At 37.5% G+C, this 18,748-nt stretch overlaps 1 protein-coding gene across 3 annotated transcripts in view; it reads left to right on the top strand.

Moving 5' to 3' along the window:
- LOC117406917 (fibronectin type-III domain-containing protein 3A-like) overlaps positions 1–18,748 on the top strand; it is a 106,874-nt gene that overhangs the window by 23,846 nt on the left and 64,280 nt on the right. For 2 of the 3 annotated variants that reach the window (XM_059028645.1, XM_059028646.1), the window contains exon 2: positions 3,529–3,675. In XM_059028645.1, the coding sequence (XP_058884628.1) occupies positions 3,568–3,675 (108 nt within the window). In that variant the 5' untranslated portion in view covers positions 3,529–3,567. Of the gene's footprint in view, positions 1–3,528; positions 3,676–16,786; positions 17,099–18,748 lie in introns of those variants that run through there. The other variant, XM_059028647.1, reaches the window with a different exon arrangement.

The following is an 18,748-nucleotide window of genomic DNA, read 5'->3' on the forward strand; positions in this document are numbered from 1 at the left end:
ACTGCAAGGTATTTTTGTCATTTGTAGCGAATACGAACATCTGATTTGAATATTTGGATATTTGTCCCAGCACTAATTTGATATGTTAAAAAACAAACAAACAAAAGAAAATGTCAATCCTACAGAACACTATGATGTAAGGAATAGAGTCTACGTTAACCTACACAAACAACAAATCAACACACAGAATATGAATCAGACCATTTTTTTTTTGTTGCTTATCAGCAATGACATGAATTTTTAAGTTTTAACACGTTTCAACTTCTCATTTCAAAGGATTGCAGTACATTAACATTATTGACAGGCTTTTAGCTGTGTTTATGGATTATAGTTTTATGAAAGCAGGAGAAGGTAGATGACAGGACAAAACCCCATTCAATTTCTCAAAGTAATTACAGACCTATAAATAACTCGCCTGGAATGTCCATCTCCGAAGTGATGAGACTCCGGTTTTTCATTTCTGATGACGTCACCCAGGAGTTGACTGCTTTTGGTCGAGTGCAGACGCGTTGGTTGAGCGAGGCGTCAAAAATTGGTGTGGAAGCAATATGGACATGCTGCTCTTAGACACGATGTGTAGCAACGTCCTAGTGTGTGAGGGTACATAGAAATCCATTATATCAAAAAGTGACGCTAGGTGAAGCGAAGCGATGTGACACGCTGGTGTGTCCGGGGCTTTATTCATGACTTGACAAATAGATTAAATGGATTACTATGGTTGTTACTTACAGTACAGAAAAAGTGGGGCAGAATGTATGATGTTTATCCACATTGTACTGTTGTAAAAGTGATTGCTCATTCTTTGCAGTAGAAGGCTTGTTCTGTCGCAGTCCCATGTGTGAACCAAACAGAAATAGTGTTCCGTGATGAATCAGTAGGAATCCATCCGATACTATATTTTAAGTATACTGAACTGTATAAAACCATGGCTAATAAAAGGTAGGGTAATTGCTGAATCATTTTTGTGCAACTGCATATCACATTCTTGTATAGAAAAATAGTTATTCACTTGTGATGAATGTTCTTTAAAAAAACATTAGAAACATGGTCTACTTATTCAAGAGTTTGAAATGGTCATTTCATGCACAAAATAGGGTTATATCTAGGGAAGCGTTTGCCTGGATATGCTGAAAGTTTGCATGGACATTTACTTGAAGATATTGATAATACACTTCACTGTACAGTATAGATATTTAAAACCGCAGGTCCATGTGCTAATTCGTCTGCTTTGATCTGATGAATAAGTCATGCTTACAAAAGAATTCGGCTTGGTGCCTTTTTATTTATTTTTTTCTTCAGCAAAAATGCCAATTCTTCCCTTTTGCTTTTGAGTTGTAAGGCCTGCTAAAAATCATCCTTAAAAATAATTGTACTGTCAGTGGGAGAAATTAAGAACCACAAAGGATAAGGGTTATCTAATAGGCATACAATGGGTGGTACTAATGGGAGATGAGGGTCCACTGCAATTCAAGCAGAATGACCATAAAGCAAGCAATTGTTCATACAGTGTTACAATGTCAAGTCATACATTTTTTCTTCATTGCGTTTTATTTTTATATTTTACAGTTATTATTGCAGTATGATTGTTGATGTTTGTGATCAATCATGTATTCCAGCTGTAGATGGTAATACTTTCTGTGGGTTGCTGCATCTGGTTTGCAACTACTCTAGTACATCCTGTTGGCAACCAGCAGAATACTAAAATTACACAGAACATAAAATCTAGAGATTAAGGCACACCCATAGTGCATCAGCATGTTCTATAGGGATTAAATTAAGGTACACCCATAGTGCATCAGCATGTTCTATAGAGATTAAATTAAGGTACACCCATAGTGCATCAGCATGTTCTATAGAGATTAAGGCACACCCATAGTGCATCAGCATGTTCTATAGAAATTAAGGCACACCCATAGTGCATTAGCATGTTCTATAGAGATTAAGGCACACCCATAGTGCATCAGCATGTTCTATAGAGATTAAGGCACACCCATAGTGCATCAGCATGTTCTGTGAGTGACAGAAGTTATCAAAGTCTTGTACTGTAAGTAGATGGTTTAAATGGTAAAAATAAAACTCTTTCAAACAGACAATATTTCTGTTACCTCTTCACAGATCTGTAAGAGAAAACCGGATATTTGACTGTTTAGACAGTGGGTGCCAGTGCCTTTCTCAATTGAACAGATTGGAAAACAGCAAAACAAACAAACAAACAAAAAAAAATCTGCTCATGTTGATTTCCAACTAAAATCACTTTTTGTTATTTATGGTCAGGGTCAAAATGTCCTTTTATTTTTTCACTGACTGTCCTTAAATTTATTGAAGTTTGGCAGTTGTCAGCTTCAAGCAAATTGACTGTACTGCATTCAGAGAGAAGAGTTTTGCTATTACTGTTCCCCCAGTTGGCAAGTATTTTGTTATGTGGATAAGGACAGACTTATCTGAATTATCTGCCAATAGCATAATTCAATGTTACACACTACACAATGTGTTAGCTAAAGCATATCAATTGGGCCAAATGAATATGACTTCAAATTGGATTTACATTGTAAATATTTCAGAAAAAGCAGTCTCAGCAATATTTCCTTTGTTTGCCAGTAATCGGTTACAGTCCCCTAAATAATGTGGGGGTGCAAGCTTGCAGTTAACAGTAATGGACATGAGTCCAGGGATGAACCTGTCTTCTAAGGTTATGACTAAATCAATTCAAGCCTTTCCTGCCTACCTTTGGTGTCTTTTAAAAATAGCAACGATTTTAAATAAAAAAATTAAAAAAATTAAACTCGGCTTCTGTAAACTCCTTCAATATCTGTTCAAAGGTTAGTGGAGCTCCCTTTGTCATCAGTGTGCTTTGGAGGTAAAGGGCAAAGGAAAAATGTCTTTTCAACTCATTCCATATCTCGCATACAAACCACCCTGCCCTAAAAGGATTGTGTAATGTGATATTTTGCAATGTGATACTTTGTTTTGTGATATTTTGTGACAGCTGTAAGTCGCCCTGGATAAGGGCGTCTGCTAAGAAATAAATAATAATGAAACAGAGTCCTTTTGTCTATTATGTGATTCTTCTGAATATCACTCATAGCAGAGACCTATATATAGCCAGGCATTATAATTACACTACTGTATGTCATTTTGAAATGTGATAGTAGACTTTCTATGAATGCAGTGTTCTCTGTGAAGAATTAGATTACTGCACACCAATAAGACAGACAATAGGGATTCTTCAGACTGACACAGAACTTGTTTACTTCATTAATCCATGTTCATCTGACTCTGTGGAGGTTAACTAACTATCAATGCTAATTACTCTAAATCATCATTATGTAATATGATAATATGCACTCAGTGAAGTTACCAAACAAAAAAAACAAAAAAAAACATTCACTAAATAATTTAGTATAATGTATCCATGTTTATAGTTCTATGGTGACAGTAATAACAAATTGATGGGCCATCATTCTTGTAACATGCTACATAATGCACCTTTTAATAATCATTTTTATTTTTTTCTTTGACTTGTTGCAGAAACTGGGCTAACGACCCTGTATGTAAGTTCTGCTGACCATGGCTGACCATACATCCCCTCTGGAGGCCACCCAGCATCTGAACACCGACATGCCTCTTCTGCCTCCGCCCCCTCCCCCCATGGTGAATGGAGATGGAGCTCAACAGGTGAGAAATATTTGTATATGTTTGCTGTGACTTCAATGAGAAAACAAAAAGCACATTTTAAACTAAACTAGCTGAGCAGAGTGAGTCACAACCTCAGGGCCACGGAGAACTGAGTGACCTGGAAACCATTATTATTATTTTTTTAAATTTAGTAGTCGCCAATTATTTTCTCCCAATTTAGAATGCCCAATTATTTTTAGGCTAAGCTCACCGCTACCTCCCCTGTGCTGACTCGGGAGCGGCGAAGATGAACACATGCTGTCCTCCGAAGCGGGTGCTGTCAGCCGCCCGCTTCTTTACACATTGCAGGCTCACTATGCACCCATCTCAGAGTTACAGTGTCAGAGGACAACTCAGCTCTGGGCAGCTTACAGGCAAGCCCGCAGGCGCCTGGCCAGACCTCAGGGGTCACTCGTGCACGGTGAGCCAAGGACATCCTGGTGGACCTAAGCCCCCCCCCGCTCCCCTCCCCCCCTCTTAAGAGGTGTTCCTATATGCGGAGACTACTGTACCACTCTTTCATGGGAGACAAATACATCCTACAGTACAAGCAATTTAAAGTGCCAGCCTGAAATATTCCCTGGGTGCCAGGTGTTCTCAGAGTTCTGGAAATGTGATAAGGCTCTGCCCTCAGTGAATGTCTAAAAACTGGTCACCCAAACTTAACTGAATCAGGAGGTTGAGGTCTGAGCAGCATTCACCCCAGACAGGAGTTCTAAACCTAAATGGTGAAGGGGGCAGGGAAAAGAAACACTTGTACATTGATCCCAGTGTTTCTCTGGTCACATGACAAGACACTCCAACCGAGCTTGGTCAAGCAAGTAAACATAAGCATCCATAGTTGATCACAAAAATGTATTAATAAGGAATTGAAAAGATCGAAGGCGGCAGCTACTGATCAGATTATGTGCAGTCGTTTGTGAATGATGACTGATAGACAAAGGTAAGGTACTACAACCAGAACAGAGCACATGTGTAGTTATACAGATGTGTTTAAGTTGGTATAGTTATTTTATTTGTAACACCGCTTCACAGTGTGGTTATTTTTTTTGTTGTTTTTTTTTGTTTACCTTCTTACTAAAACACACACATAAGCATACAGAACTTTAATAGCTGGCATTCCTGTGACTGATAACTCTAAACAAGCATCCTGGCCTTTCTGTGCTTTAAATACCAAAAAGAGATTCGGCTTTAGTCATCATCTAATTACCACACGCACTGAATATGCATGAACCCTTTGGAAGCCGAGCAGTGTCAAGAGCTTGCACTTCATTTTGTTCACTGGAGATTAAGGGGAAAACTATTTTTATCTCTATCTTTCTATTTTTTATTTTTTTTAGGTGGGAGATGTAATTCCAACTGTTTTGGCCACTCTGATCTGAGCCATTGCTTACAGAATCTAGAAAGGGCTTCATGCTAAACTCGTGTTTCAAATCACTTCCCACATGGTGCTCACCCTCTTTAGGGGCGCAGGCCTCTGGATGGGGTCAACATAAAATATTCTATACACTGAACTAGAAAAACACACTAAAAGACCCCATTTTGACCCCATCCACCATTTTGATTCCCATCTCAGGTAGGGAAGAGGGTGACCAGCGTCTGAGAAACGATTCTAAGGGTGAATGAGATTCATTTAGCTTGGTGGTTGCTTTTTTACTTCTCAGGTTGAGTGAACTTGACAAACCCTGGCTTTGTCTTTCAACTATAAAGCCACAAGTAATAAGTAATCGAATGGTTTGCATAAAAACAATGAACCATGGTGTTCTCAAGCAGTTAAACATGAGGTAGCAAATTACTTTCTATGAGTTTAGACAAGTGTATATTTCTTGTACGTCTTTTCTGTTTTGTCTTTACTTTTAGAATTTAAGAACAAACAAAAAACAATTGGGTTATTCTATATGTGTAGGTGTCAAAGAGAAACTGGCTCTAATGACTATAAACAATGTACTATATTACTTCGAATTAATAGACGCTGCCCTCGAATAAACGCCGCTCTCAATAAAGAAACGTAAAGGTATTTTTTTTTCTACCCCTGTTCAAAAAATAAAAAAATAAACGTGCAACTCTGCCTATATACATGACACCCCCGAAGAGACTGCAACCTCAATCCAGCATGTAATACAAACTAATGTACACACACCTTAGTAAGCAAATGTTATTTTATAGTACAGTCCCGACAGACAACCCAAGATGAACTACTTACAGCACAGCAGTCCTTCACGTCCCTTTTTTCCAGCAGAGTTCAGTGCCAACACAGCAGGGGATAAAACGAGGACTGTCTGTTTACCTCGTCAGCTTGGATGGTGAAAACTTAAACTCAGAGGAACATATAGTGTAGTGTAACATAGACCCCATTCACACTTGCAATTTAAGGCAGCCCAGGGACACCTTTTCTCATATGTGAACGCTCCAAAAATGAAAAGGCAGCCTAGGACCGTCCTAGATTTAGGCCACCGTTTTGATGTGGCCCAGGGCCTGCAATCCAGGACCAAGGCCGGCCTTTACATATATATGAATGCAAAGCAGACTTATTAGCAGGGATCCTAGGAATCAGTTTGCTGCGGAATAACAAGGAAAAACTTGGATTTTCTATGATGTCAGAGATTTTTTTGTTTTACGTTTGGGGAGGGGAGGGGCAAACTAACATGCAAGGCTTTTTGTTTGGCACCGGGGCGATGGATGAAGGAAGGCCCGGATACGTGATAGCAGGTGCATTCTTGCCAGTCCGACGTTTGGAAGGGTCCACCATGCAGAAGTAGCAGTTGCTTGAGTGGTCAGTGGGTTCCCGCCAAATTCTTGGGATAGCGAACTTCATGGCTCTCTTTTCCTCTCCTGTACCATCCTACAAAAATACATTTATTTCACCCATGACTAATGTGTAAAAGATTCTCGCAACATTTTTCATATATGATATATTTTTTCAATAACATTGAAAATTGTAAAACATTTTAAAATTAAAAACTTTTACAATTTTAAAAATTAACAAATTTTATAACATAAAATTCCGAGCAACAATTGTCCATCTTACCTTCCAGAGTTTTTTTGCAGTGCTCGCAGGTGAAATGAGGTGCCCAGGGTTTGTCTTGATCCCCGACAGGCATGCCGAAATATGCCTTGTAGGCCTCACACATCTTAGCAGATGCTTCCACGGAGTACTTTTTCGCTCTTGTCTTGATAAATTGGCCGCAGACATAGCAAAATGCGTCTGCCGGATGCTTGCAGCCTCTTGATGCCATCTCAGAAAAATGCAGATATGTATCCACTTAGGCAGCTGGAACTAAACTGAACTGGTGGGCTTAAGGCCCCTGTATTTATACTACTATTTATATTACTGGAAAGTTCTAGAAAGTTCTAGAAGTTTCTCCAAGTTTACTCAGCACTGAATCTATCTGGAATGTTCTGGAAAATAGGTAAATTTCAAAATATCACTGTCCTGGTCACAAAAGCAAAGTTTGTGGGGAATAATAGCCATTTTCTATACTTTTGAGGCATAAGCAATTAGTAAATAACACTTACTACCCAGGAACAAAAAAAAAAAAAAAATTGTTACACGGTGTAATGACAATGGTAATAATAATGAGTAAACAATAGAATAGTTTAACGATCATGTTTGTAAACAAAGACGGTATTCATACAGGTTAAACAAATACGTCTAACGGAGAAGAAACATGTGTAATGTAAAATATATTGTAAATGGAATTAATCTTTAATAGTTTATTTTTGTATAAAATGATTCCAGGTGTAACCGGTTGTTTAATAATGAATTATTATTTAATGTTGTGTCATTCCTTAGGAGGGAGCAGTAGTATTAGGTGGTCAGTCGTGAGCTTGTCTTGTGTCAGTCATTGCATGTACAACCTGTTAGTCATTTGCAATCTGAGTCAACTATCCATTACGAAACTAAATATTTATACCTGTGAACACCACTAGCAAGTTGCTGTTTCCTGCGTTCTAAATACCTCTGTGTTCTTACGAGAATAATATGATTGTGGTTGGGGGTAAGCTTGGACTGTCACACCATAACACACACTTGGAAACTATTCAGCAGGACACTCGTCTCCCGGGGGAGGATTACTGTATATCCCGGTAGTTTTTCCATTCTGAGTGCAGGCATAAAAAAAATGAAATAAAAAGCAATTTGGCACATTTTAGGCCTGCTTGTCAGTCACATATGTGAACACGCAAAGGTGCCTTAAACCGCAAGTGTGAACGGAGTTGCAGACCTAAATACGCGATGGCCCCTGAGGCGGCCCTGGGCCAGCACAGTAGTGTGAACGAGGTCTAGTCGCTCAAAGTTTTGATCTAATTAATGCTACAAGGATGTCTCTTTACCTTAAACCATTGCAGGAACACATTAATAAACTTCACCCCTTTTTTTAAAAAATGAGCTTGTTTGACATGCAGCATTTCAAGTTCCTAGATGTATTTTCTATAAGGTTAGTTGCATGTTTTATTATAAGCAGCATTATTATACAAATTGGACAGTGATTCGAATAAAAATGTTGCAAGTACAAAGTCTGTTGTGCGGATATATCGCAGTGTCTGTATGGTTGTTCCACATTTCACTGGAATTCCAAACTGAAAGTTACAGGATATTTAACAAATCAAATGAAAATTATTATTATTATTGTTATTTATTTCTTAGCAGACACCCTTATCCAGGGCGACTTACAATCGTAAGCAAATGCATTTCAAGTGTTACAGTACAAGTAATACAATAAGAGCAAGATAAATACATAAGATAAATACCCTGACAAAGGGTTGCCGTGGTATTTCCATAGTAATAGGGCAGCTGTGTGGAGTAGTGGTTAGGGCTCTGGACTCTTGACCAGAGGGTTGTGGGTTCAATCCCAGGTGGGTGACACTGTTGCTGTATCCTTGAGCAAGGTATTTTACCTAGATTGCTCCAGTAAAAACCCAACTGTATAAATGGGTAATTGTATGTAAAATAATGTGTAAAAAATAATGTAATTGTATGTAAAAATAATGTGATATCTTGTAACAATTGTAAGTTGCCCTGCATAAGGGCGTCTGCTAAGAAATAAATAATAATAATAATAACAGAAGCATAGTACTTTCTCAAAAAACAATTATCCATATGCATCTACTTAAAGACTTTTACAGTTTAAACAGAGACCATATATTTTTACATTTGGCTCATATCAGCACAAGTGGACCGAGGGGATGGGATGGTTTCTCTTTCCCTTACGTCAAGAATTTCGTGGTGGAAAGCCCTTGAAACAAGCTTTAGAATCAATCAATCAATATTTATTTATTTTATATAGCGCCTTTCATAGTGGACCACCATAACAAAGCACTTTACAAGAGAGTGAGGAACAATGCATAATACATTAAATACAGTGAAATACAGGGCATAGTACATTAAATACAACATTAAAAAAACAATGCAAATACATTAAATAAAAGGCTAGGATGTTAATTCTACACATTGTGGATGCGTGTGTCAAGCAGAATCATACGAATAAGATGGAGTGAAACACCTGATCTAGCAATTTAGACAACAGCTAATAACAGATATCAGGCTTAGAGAGCATTAAAAGCAAGAGAGAACAAGTGGGTCTTGAGAGTTGAATGGGAGGTGGATTTATCAATGTCTGGAAGCAGGATTTGATCAATGACATGTTATTTGTGTAGGTCACCCCGTACAAGGAGAAAAAATAGAGCAAAGCGTAGCAAAATGGTCATTTTTACCACCTCCACACTCTATCACCACTTCATGCATGAGTTGCACAGCTTCTCTTTCACACCAACCAACTTTCTCCTGTACCAGAGTATTGCTCATTTCTGAGCAGCCCTTGGCATGCTTTGCATTGCTAGATGTTTTGTCATGTGTTTCTGTTTGCACCTTAAATTTAACATTTAATCCTAGCACCTCTGCAGTGCGAAAATATCAATACAGTGCTTTAGGTGGCGTCGGCTTGATTAGTTTGTAACGATTTACAGAACCGCTGGACATTGATTTATCTGACATGTGGGGAAAATCCTTTTGGTTCTCTGGAAGATCTTCTTGTCGGGGGTTTCTCATATTCTATAGTTCTGTTGCTTTATAAGCAGTATTTTGGAGTTATCCTGGTGGTGTGGAAACGGTAGAGATATGCTGCATGCTTTATTCTGTAATCAAGTGCGATTCACCTTTTATCCTTTCATTTGAAACAGCATGGAAGACATACACAGACATGAATGAAACGTGACAGATAAAATACACCAGATACTGCCATTTTAATTGAGAGATTTTTCACATGGGAAGACATTATTGTAGGGTCAAGTTTAACCCTTTTAAATGAGAGCTCTACAGTATTATAGATCGGCCTATACTAAAATGTTAGTATTCTCAAATAGCGTATGCATTCTCCAGCTGTTGTGTGTTATAATCTTTTTTTGTTAACGTCACATTTGTGAGCTAGGTCATGTCTACATTTTACAATATCAACACTATTTTGGGGTTGTCATAGTACTACTGTGTATCTAAATAAAATAGCCTTCACTGTATTTTTTAAATACTAGAATGTAGGTTTATAGGACAGTGAATGTCTGTGTTTGAGGGTATATCGACACCGGGAGAAGTGAACGGACCAAGGCTGGCTGTTTTTTTTTTTCTTTTCCTCAAAGCAGCTCATGTCAACCATACTAATTACTGTGAATAACGCACAATACCTTATTTGTGATGGGCATACAGCAGGTGAAACATGCAGTCTATATTTCAGGTTAAATAACTTTTTTCACACACACATGCTTTGTATCTTTCTATAGGTCTGCATTGCCTACACTTGCAGCATGTAGAACATAATTTGTAGCAATTGCTCAAGTACACTTTAAGTCAAATGAGTGGTTTCCTAGCTATAAATCGGTCACCATAATCCAAATTTGGATACCCTGTGGTAACAGTAGTGTATAAATAAGCAAGCGATTAAGAGGGAGCTTTCTGTAGTAAAGGGTTTCTTTTGAAGTTCTAGCGTGCTGTAGGAAACTCTGCAACAGGGCCAGCTTGGAATTACCAGCCGTGGGATGCAGCTGAGCTCCTGCTTCATCTTCTGTGGCAATTCAGAAATTAAGTATTTAGTGCGTAGACTTATTATACCCCAAGGCTGTATCTGCTCTTGTTTGATGGGTAGAAGTAATAGCAGCAATCAGCTGATCAGTAGAGGAGTGTTAGAGACGCATTCCCGGGATTGTAACTCGTTCATTTTTGAAAGCTGTCACTGTGTTACACACATTGTGATGCAGTGTTTTAAATATTTCTCATGTCAGTTTTCAGCAAGTTGCATTATGAAATTTATAACATGAACAAAGGACAGTATTCCTCGTGTAATTGCTGTTTAAAATCAGTTTGTTGCTAACTGCTTAGTGATAACAAAGTAATTCCATCAATCTGACATGCCATGCACTTCCATTTGTCAATAGATCTCAGATGTTGTACCGAATATGTATTTTACACTCGGTTAAAGGACATTATCAGTTTCTACCTTACTCTCAGGAAGTGCTTCATGTCGCAAGTCATTTCACGTCAGCTTGTGTCTCGTAGATCGAAGCATGTTACTGGCTGAAAGCATGTTATGTCAGGAAAGACTGTTTAAAAAATGGGGACAATATCCCTCTCCAATTGACCAAGGAAGTGCAACACTAACTGCAAGCATGGATTGCAACACAGATCTTTAGATACAGTAATGTGTCATGTTTTAAAATGAAAATACATGCTTGGCTATGACCACACAACCATTGTATGTGAAAAAGGTAAAACACTCGTAAATGTTACATTTTGCATGTAGTTGCATTTTTTATATTTGCAAGAATATGGTACAGACATTACAAAAAATGTAAAGGGGCACCAACATATTATCTAAAATCTAACGTGATTGTAGAGTACTGCAGCCTAACTGTGTTTGGGATATTTTTTCTATTTACATTTCTTGATATTACTTTTAAACCAACTGGAATCTATTCTACAGTATTTCTGTGTGTATAATTTATCAGTTCGATAAGTAAAGGATTATCCTTGAATTGTTTACTTTAATTACCTAATATTTCTTGTTTTTCTTCATGCAGACTCATGAATCTGCCAGCAGAGGGCAATAAAAAAAATAACTCATCTGATTTACAGTGGGGTCCACTGGCCGAACCACAGGGGTAAAACATATTTCTGCCCCCCAAAAGGTTTGGGGGGGGGTCAGAAATATGTTTTTGCCCCAACCCCGAGTCTCTCTTTAAGACATGCATGAGGTATATCTGTATATTAGAAAATGGATCCGAGACTTCCTTTAACCTGAAAAATACGTCAACACAGTATTCTTTTATGTATTTGACCTTTTTCTGCTGATGAAAGACAATCTCTGTTCTAGTCACACCCTCTGAATGTTGTCTGTCAATGTCAGCAGCAATACAGTAAGCCCAACAGGAATGGCAACTAGTCTCCAGTTTGAAGAACAAGCTGTGAACAAGTTACTGAACCAACAGCACGATCAGCACTAACACATGTAGTCTAATACATATTTTTAATTACTAAAGCTTTGTTTGTTTTTATTGTTTTTTTACTTTTGCTAATACATTTTAGCACCTTCACGAATGTTCATTCAACTCCTAATTTAAAAAATAAAAAGTTGTACTTTTCTTTTACATGTTTTACATTGAGGTAGTGAAAAACAGTTCTCAAACCACATTTATGTAGGAGGTACCTGAGCTTAACTGAAGGTAAAGCCCTAAGGAATGCTCACATGATCACATGTGTTCCTGTATAGACCGTACAGCATGAATTCAAACAGTTTAATTTTTTTATTATTATTATTATTACTTATACATGTATATAAAGTTGCCATTGAAAAAGAATGCTAGTTGTTTCAGGTTTCTGCCATTGCAGATTGGTCTCTATTCTGACCACTAAAGGGACTGGTTGAAATGGTCTTGAGAGTTATACCTAATAGGATGTCTTCTGATTAGGGTTGAAAGGGGTTGACATAGTAACCTGAATACTGTTACATGTGAAAATGGGTGTTGTAAACAAAACAAAAAAAGTTTAGCCATATTTGTTCAGAAATTTAAAAATAACAAGATTCTTGGACACAGCAATTACAGAAATCTGGTAGGTGCGCACAGTATGTCTGGTTAAAACAATGGATAATGGAGCATTTTAAAGAATTAGTTGCTTTAAGAAAATGCTTGCAGATTGCCTGTCTTGCACTTTCTGGAGCCTTCAGGGCCTTCTTTCTTGTCAGTAACCAACCAGCTGCTTCTCCAAATGACTGACATTCTCTGTAGCCAGTAAGTTGTCTTGACACTGAAGACACTGCTGAGGTGAAATGACCTAAGAAGTAAAGCAGTAACAGACTTCCTGGAAGGAAAGGCAAGACAAATGAGAACTTCCTTTAACCTAGTAACAGGTTAAAATGAAAACACGTCTGCTATATCATGTGTTTCTTTCAAAACTGCACATTTGAAACTTGTATAGTGAATAAAAGTGCATGACAGGTAAGATTTATGAAATTATTTTGTTAGCTACAGCCACTTTAATATCTATAGTATACAAAGGGTGTTATTTTTTTTTAACGATATAGAAACTGCCAGCCCTATAATGGCTGCCTTTGTGAGGTTATTTTTCCCGTTATCGTGTGGGCTGGGCAAGGGGAAGTGCACAGAGATAAAGCTTGTTTAATCTATATTGAACCGTCTTGTATAGATGCATGCACTCAGAAAGGCACAGAGAAAACACTTGTAAGCATCATTGCAAACTTCATATGAAGCTGAACCAGATGCCTGTATTTAAGCCTGTTGCATGTCCTGTTGATAACATCTAACTGCAGTTTGATGAGATTTGCCTATGCTCTTTTGTGCTCTGATGCAATTTCAAACAATCCCACAGTGTAATTGCTTCAAAAATGTGTTTTGGAGAATTTTTTTTTTTTAATAGAACAAGCCTGCAACTGTGTTTAGTATCAAATATGACATTGTGTCTGGACATCTTGTAGTGCAGGAACCAGGAATCGTTTACCCTATAGGTACAGATTCTGTATTCAAAGTCTTTTTTGCTGCAGAAAAATTTGACTTGTACATTTTGGTACCTACTTCCTGTGCTCTGTGTGTGTGTGTGTGTGTGTGTGTGTATAGATATAGATAGATAGATAGATGGATAGATTATTTATTTTTATAAAAGGGATACAGTCAGTCAAATATTGGACGTACTGTATATGATGGCAGCTAGTGAGAACATTGCATGGGAATGGATTAGGTACCAGAAAGCAACATGTGTAATATAGATGTGTAATGTCTGCACATCCCCAACTAAAACATAAAACAACAAGAAAAAAACCAAAAGATCTTGAACACAACAAATGAGGCCCAGTGCTAATAAGAGGGAAGGAAATGGAATTGTAAAATCTTGATTTATCATTTTTAAATAATACTTTAACCAAAAAAGCACGCCTTCACTGAACATTACCCTTAAAGTTTTACCCTGGAAATACCCATAACCAGCTGGGTACCAGTTACCAAGAGTAGCCGAGTCTCCTGTGATTTCCCCATGATTCCAAGAATGGGCACTACAAGCTAAAGGATATAAGTGAGCTATGCTACAATATCAGTATGACAGAATCAATAGCTGTTGACCTGTTAGGAAACATCTAATGTAAATATAGCACACCTGTACATAACCTGCATTGATTGTAAAGAAGGCAATTGCAGTCTGTCAAAACTAGGTAACGGAAGCCTGTCTTCCTGATTTCCATTATAAGCGGTGAACGTTAGCTCAGTCATTAAAAGAGAGTACAGCTACTTCGTAACATCCCAACAACCCTGGGTGTTTTTTCTATTGCTTGATGCCTAAGATATCCTTACCCACCATGCACATTGACATAAAGACAAGTAGTTAGTAGTAGTATTCTACTGGGCTAGTCATTATCATGCTCTTTGGGCAGCAGTGTGGAGTAGTGGTTAGGGCTCTGGACTCTTGACCGGAGGGTTGTGGGTTCAATCCCCAGTGGGGGACACTGCTGTTGTACCCTTGAGCAAGGTACTTTACCTAGATTGCTCCAGTAAAAACCCAACTGTAAAAATGGGTAATTGTATGTGAAATAATGTATAATGTGATATCTTGTAACAATTGTAAGTCGCCCTGGATAAGGGCGTCTGCTAAGAAATAAATAATAATAATAATAATAATAATAATAATAATAATAATAATAATAATTTGTACCTGCTGGCTCAGTTTGGATTGAAAGCCTCTTAGTGACAACAGAACGCTTCCTTTTGACTATCTTTTTTTTTATTATTTTTTAAAAAAAGAAAAAAAAATGTTAGTAAACCTGTAAGTGTGCATGTTTTTTTGATGTCACACTTCAGGGGTGTGTGGGACATGCAATAGAAAAAATACATATTCATATGTAAATAAGCAGTGGTTTGTTAAATAAAATACACATTGCAGACAATATTTTTGGTGTTTAAAATAAAAAATAAAAAACCTCTTCAATATGCAGTTTTCCCGCAATATTCAGTTTTAAGGCTGCTACACAGCAGACCTGAATCTACCTGAAGGCAATAGAACTAGCGACGCTGGGGTGACACTGAAGAAAAAACAAGATTGAATCCTGTTGTGCGGCAGAAGGGGTCAGAGCAACCACAGCTCTCTTTCCAAGTGTGTTCTACCAGGAAATAGAATCTAAAATTAAGTGTAAAATCCATAATTTTATTTAATTAGTCTGAGATATATTTCAAAGGATATTACAATTACAGGTACTTTGTCACATGTTTTTGTTTACTATGATTCAATTTAAATTGACGAATTACGAATTGTAAAAAGATGGAGGTGAATATCATGGAGTACATTGCCAAAGAAAGAGAATCATCTGCTATAGATGAAGATGTCTGGCGGTATGGTAAGTTACAGTATGTTTATTAATATTTCTTTGCGGAGGATATATTCAGTTTCTGTAAAGTTTAGTGTTTTTTTTAGTCACTATCCCTATGGTTACATTTAATCTTGGCACTATATATATATCTTTCTTTATTTTTATATAGCACCTTTCATAGTGGACCACCATCACAAAGCGCTTTAACTGTGAACTGTGCATTATATGCAGAGTCACTTACAATAGGACATTGATTTAACATCTCATCCACAGGATGGAGCACAAGGAGGTTAAGTGACTTGCTCAGGGTCACACAGTGAGTCAATCGGTAGCATTTGAACTGGTGACCGTCAGTGGCAGAGGTGGGATTTGAACCGGTTACCTTCTGGTTACAAGCTCTGGGCTTTAACCACTGGACCACACTGCCTCCTTAAATGTCCTTTAACAGTTTTTAAAACAAGGCAAATTAAATCTTTATCACAGTTACTGTTACTTTTCTTTTTGATACTTTAGAAGCTCCTATAAGGAAAGTGGTAGTATAATCTGAGGGTAAATTAATCTTAAGGTGAAATATTGAAAAAGCTTATTGAAAAAGTAGCAGGTTATGCATTGCGTCTTTGATTTCTGCTATTCGTCATCATTTATATAACTGGCATTGATTTGTAAAGAAGACAATTGCTGTCTGTGAAAACTAGGTAACTGAAGCCTGATTCCTTTATAAGCGGTGAACGTTAGCTCATTATTAAAAACCAGTCGGATGTGTTTTTTTCATGGTGGGTTTTATTTATCCTTTTGTACAGGTGGCGTTGTTACCTGAGCTGTTATTTAGCTCCATTGTCTGGTCTGGTCTATTGATTGGTGTATAAATAGATTGTGTTGGCTGTCAGTATTGAATAAAGAGTGCTGCATAGCAATGCACGTCAGATGACAAGCCAAGACTGATTTTAGGTCTCTCTACGTTGATTTGTAAATGAAATGACCTGCTGTTATCCTTTGTAAACTTGCTGTTCTTTTTATTTTATGCATGGTACTTGCCCCTGGCTACTGCCAAGGTTTTAAATAAAAACCTGGCAGTATAACTGGGTGAGACGTCTTCTTTTTCTTTTTTTTTTTTTATGACTGACGTTGATAGTTTTACCTAGCTGCTGCTGCTGCTGCTGCTGCTGAAGCTATTTGTTGATTTAGTTGCCATGGAGACAGGGCATATTAATGTGCAGTAGGAGATACACTGGTTAATTTAATACGGAGCAAGGGCTGAGGTAGTTACAGATGGCTGTAGAGGTAATTGGTTATACCTTGAGCATCCAGTCTCCACATGTTGTATTATGAGGATACACAACTGGGACATATCTAAGAAGAACCAGATGTTTTTCAGGTCTGATTTTTTGGTGTTTAGGTTGCCTTAATTAAGGAATTCAGGCCTGATGCCCTGGATGTCAAATAAAATATCCTCATCGCTTAGTGAATGGAAAAGATTGGAGCATCGAGCCTGGTGACGGCTGAATTACCGAGCAGCCTTGTATGTGACCGCGGTAACAGCAGCTGAATAAGACAGAGCGATGCGGGCAACAGTAAGTTCAAGTGTTAAGGCTTTTCAAATGTATTTTTTTTCTTTTTTGATTAAGCATGACAGTAATTTGATTGGAGTTGCCAGCCGGTATTCACAAATGTTTCAATGGTTTTTTCATTGTGGGGGAAAAAAACCCAGCAATAGGAATCAATGCTGGAACCCAACATTCTATGGATTAAATTGAAAAGAGATTTACTATCAATTAATTCTATAAAGAGCTTTAATATGGAGTTTTCTGTATGTATTTTAAGAATGCTAGGTGGATTCAGATACTACTGTACAAGGTCTGGTAGGAAGCTTTGTTCTGAGCACAGAACTGGTGCTTACTAGACTGCATGTGGTACATATTAACATCTATTCCCAAATTATGTTCTGAGACTGCTTCAGTGTGGGTCTGGCTGTGAAAAATGAAAAGCCAACAAACTGCAATTGTTGCTTTGCAGGCTTCTATTAAGGAGAAATCCTAAATATATATTGTTTTTTCTAGTATTTGCCTTTCATAACATGGCACTTACAGAATCAGTATTCCTGATAATAGTATCCGTTGGAAAATGGAATGCAATAGATATCATTTTATAATGCTGATTTTAATTTAGAGTTTGATAACCTGTTGTCTAGGGACTGTGTAATCGTAGGCTGTGCTTTGCTGATAAAACAGGTGTGCATGGATATCTGTTTGTAGATGTACTGTATAAAATGCACTTTAATGAACGCTAATGAAGAGAATCCATCGGGGAAGTGTCGACTGAGCCAAGGTTAGCTGAATTCATGTTATTAGATGGAGTTTATGTAGACTAAACCTGCTTACCAGAAGATAAATATCTGGATTAGCATAGAAAATTGGCACTATTGCTCGGATTCTGCTAATCCGTTTTTTAAGCAATCTTTCTGCCTTTTCATTCAGGTTATCAAGTAAGCATTAGCATGCTGTTTACTTCTGCAGTCTGAGGTAGGGAGGAGATTTTTTTGTTCAATGCACTTTAACAGTATCGCAGAGTAATCAACAGTACTTAAATACAAAAGACTAGTATTTTTGTAATGATATGTAAAGGAAAGTACTTGCATATTTACATAGTAGAGCATTGTCTCAGTGACAAGGTAATTGCATTTGTTTTCATGTGCTGTTTTTCTGACTATAGGTTACCGCAAAATGGCTTGTGATTTAGTGATGAGTGCAGTTTTGCAACACTTTTCTGGATTATAACCTACACTGTTTTTTATTTTATTATTTAATTTTTTTGTACAGTTTCGGCATTGTCACAGCAATGATGTCTTTCAGAATGATTTACAGAAGGGGTTTTCTATTTGGTCTTGAGGTACCCAGAGGATTCCTTTTTTTTTCTTTCATTTTTTAAATTTGTATTTTAGTCTGTTGATAAACGTAGGTTCTAAAGCAATGACTGTAGCTTTAAGCTGTTTAGAGACAGTTTTGTTTTAGTACTCTGGAAAACAATTCATGTTTTAAACAAAATGTTTTTGGTTGAAACAAAAATATACTGTTGGGGGTATGTGACTTACAGGAAATTGCTATTCATTGTATGGCCTTGTTTGGAATTGTTGACTGTATAGTGTATAACTTTGACAGACCTAACTAATGTAATGCACATGTGAAGGTGTGTGTTTGGGGGAGGGGGGCTATGTGTAGCACACT

Source organism: Acipenser ruthenus, chromosome 8, assembly GCF_902713425.1.
Source record: "Acipenser ruthenus chromosome 8, fAciRut3.2 maternal haplotype, whole genome shotgun sequence".
Taxonomy (NCBI): Eukaryota; Metazoa; Chordata; class Actinopteri; order Acipenseriformes; family Acipenseridae; genus Acipenser; species Acipenser ruthenus.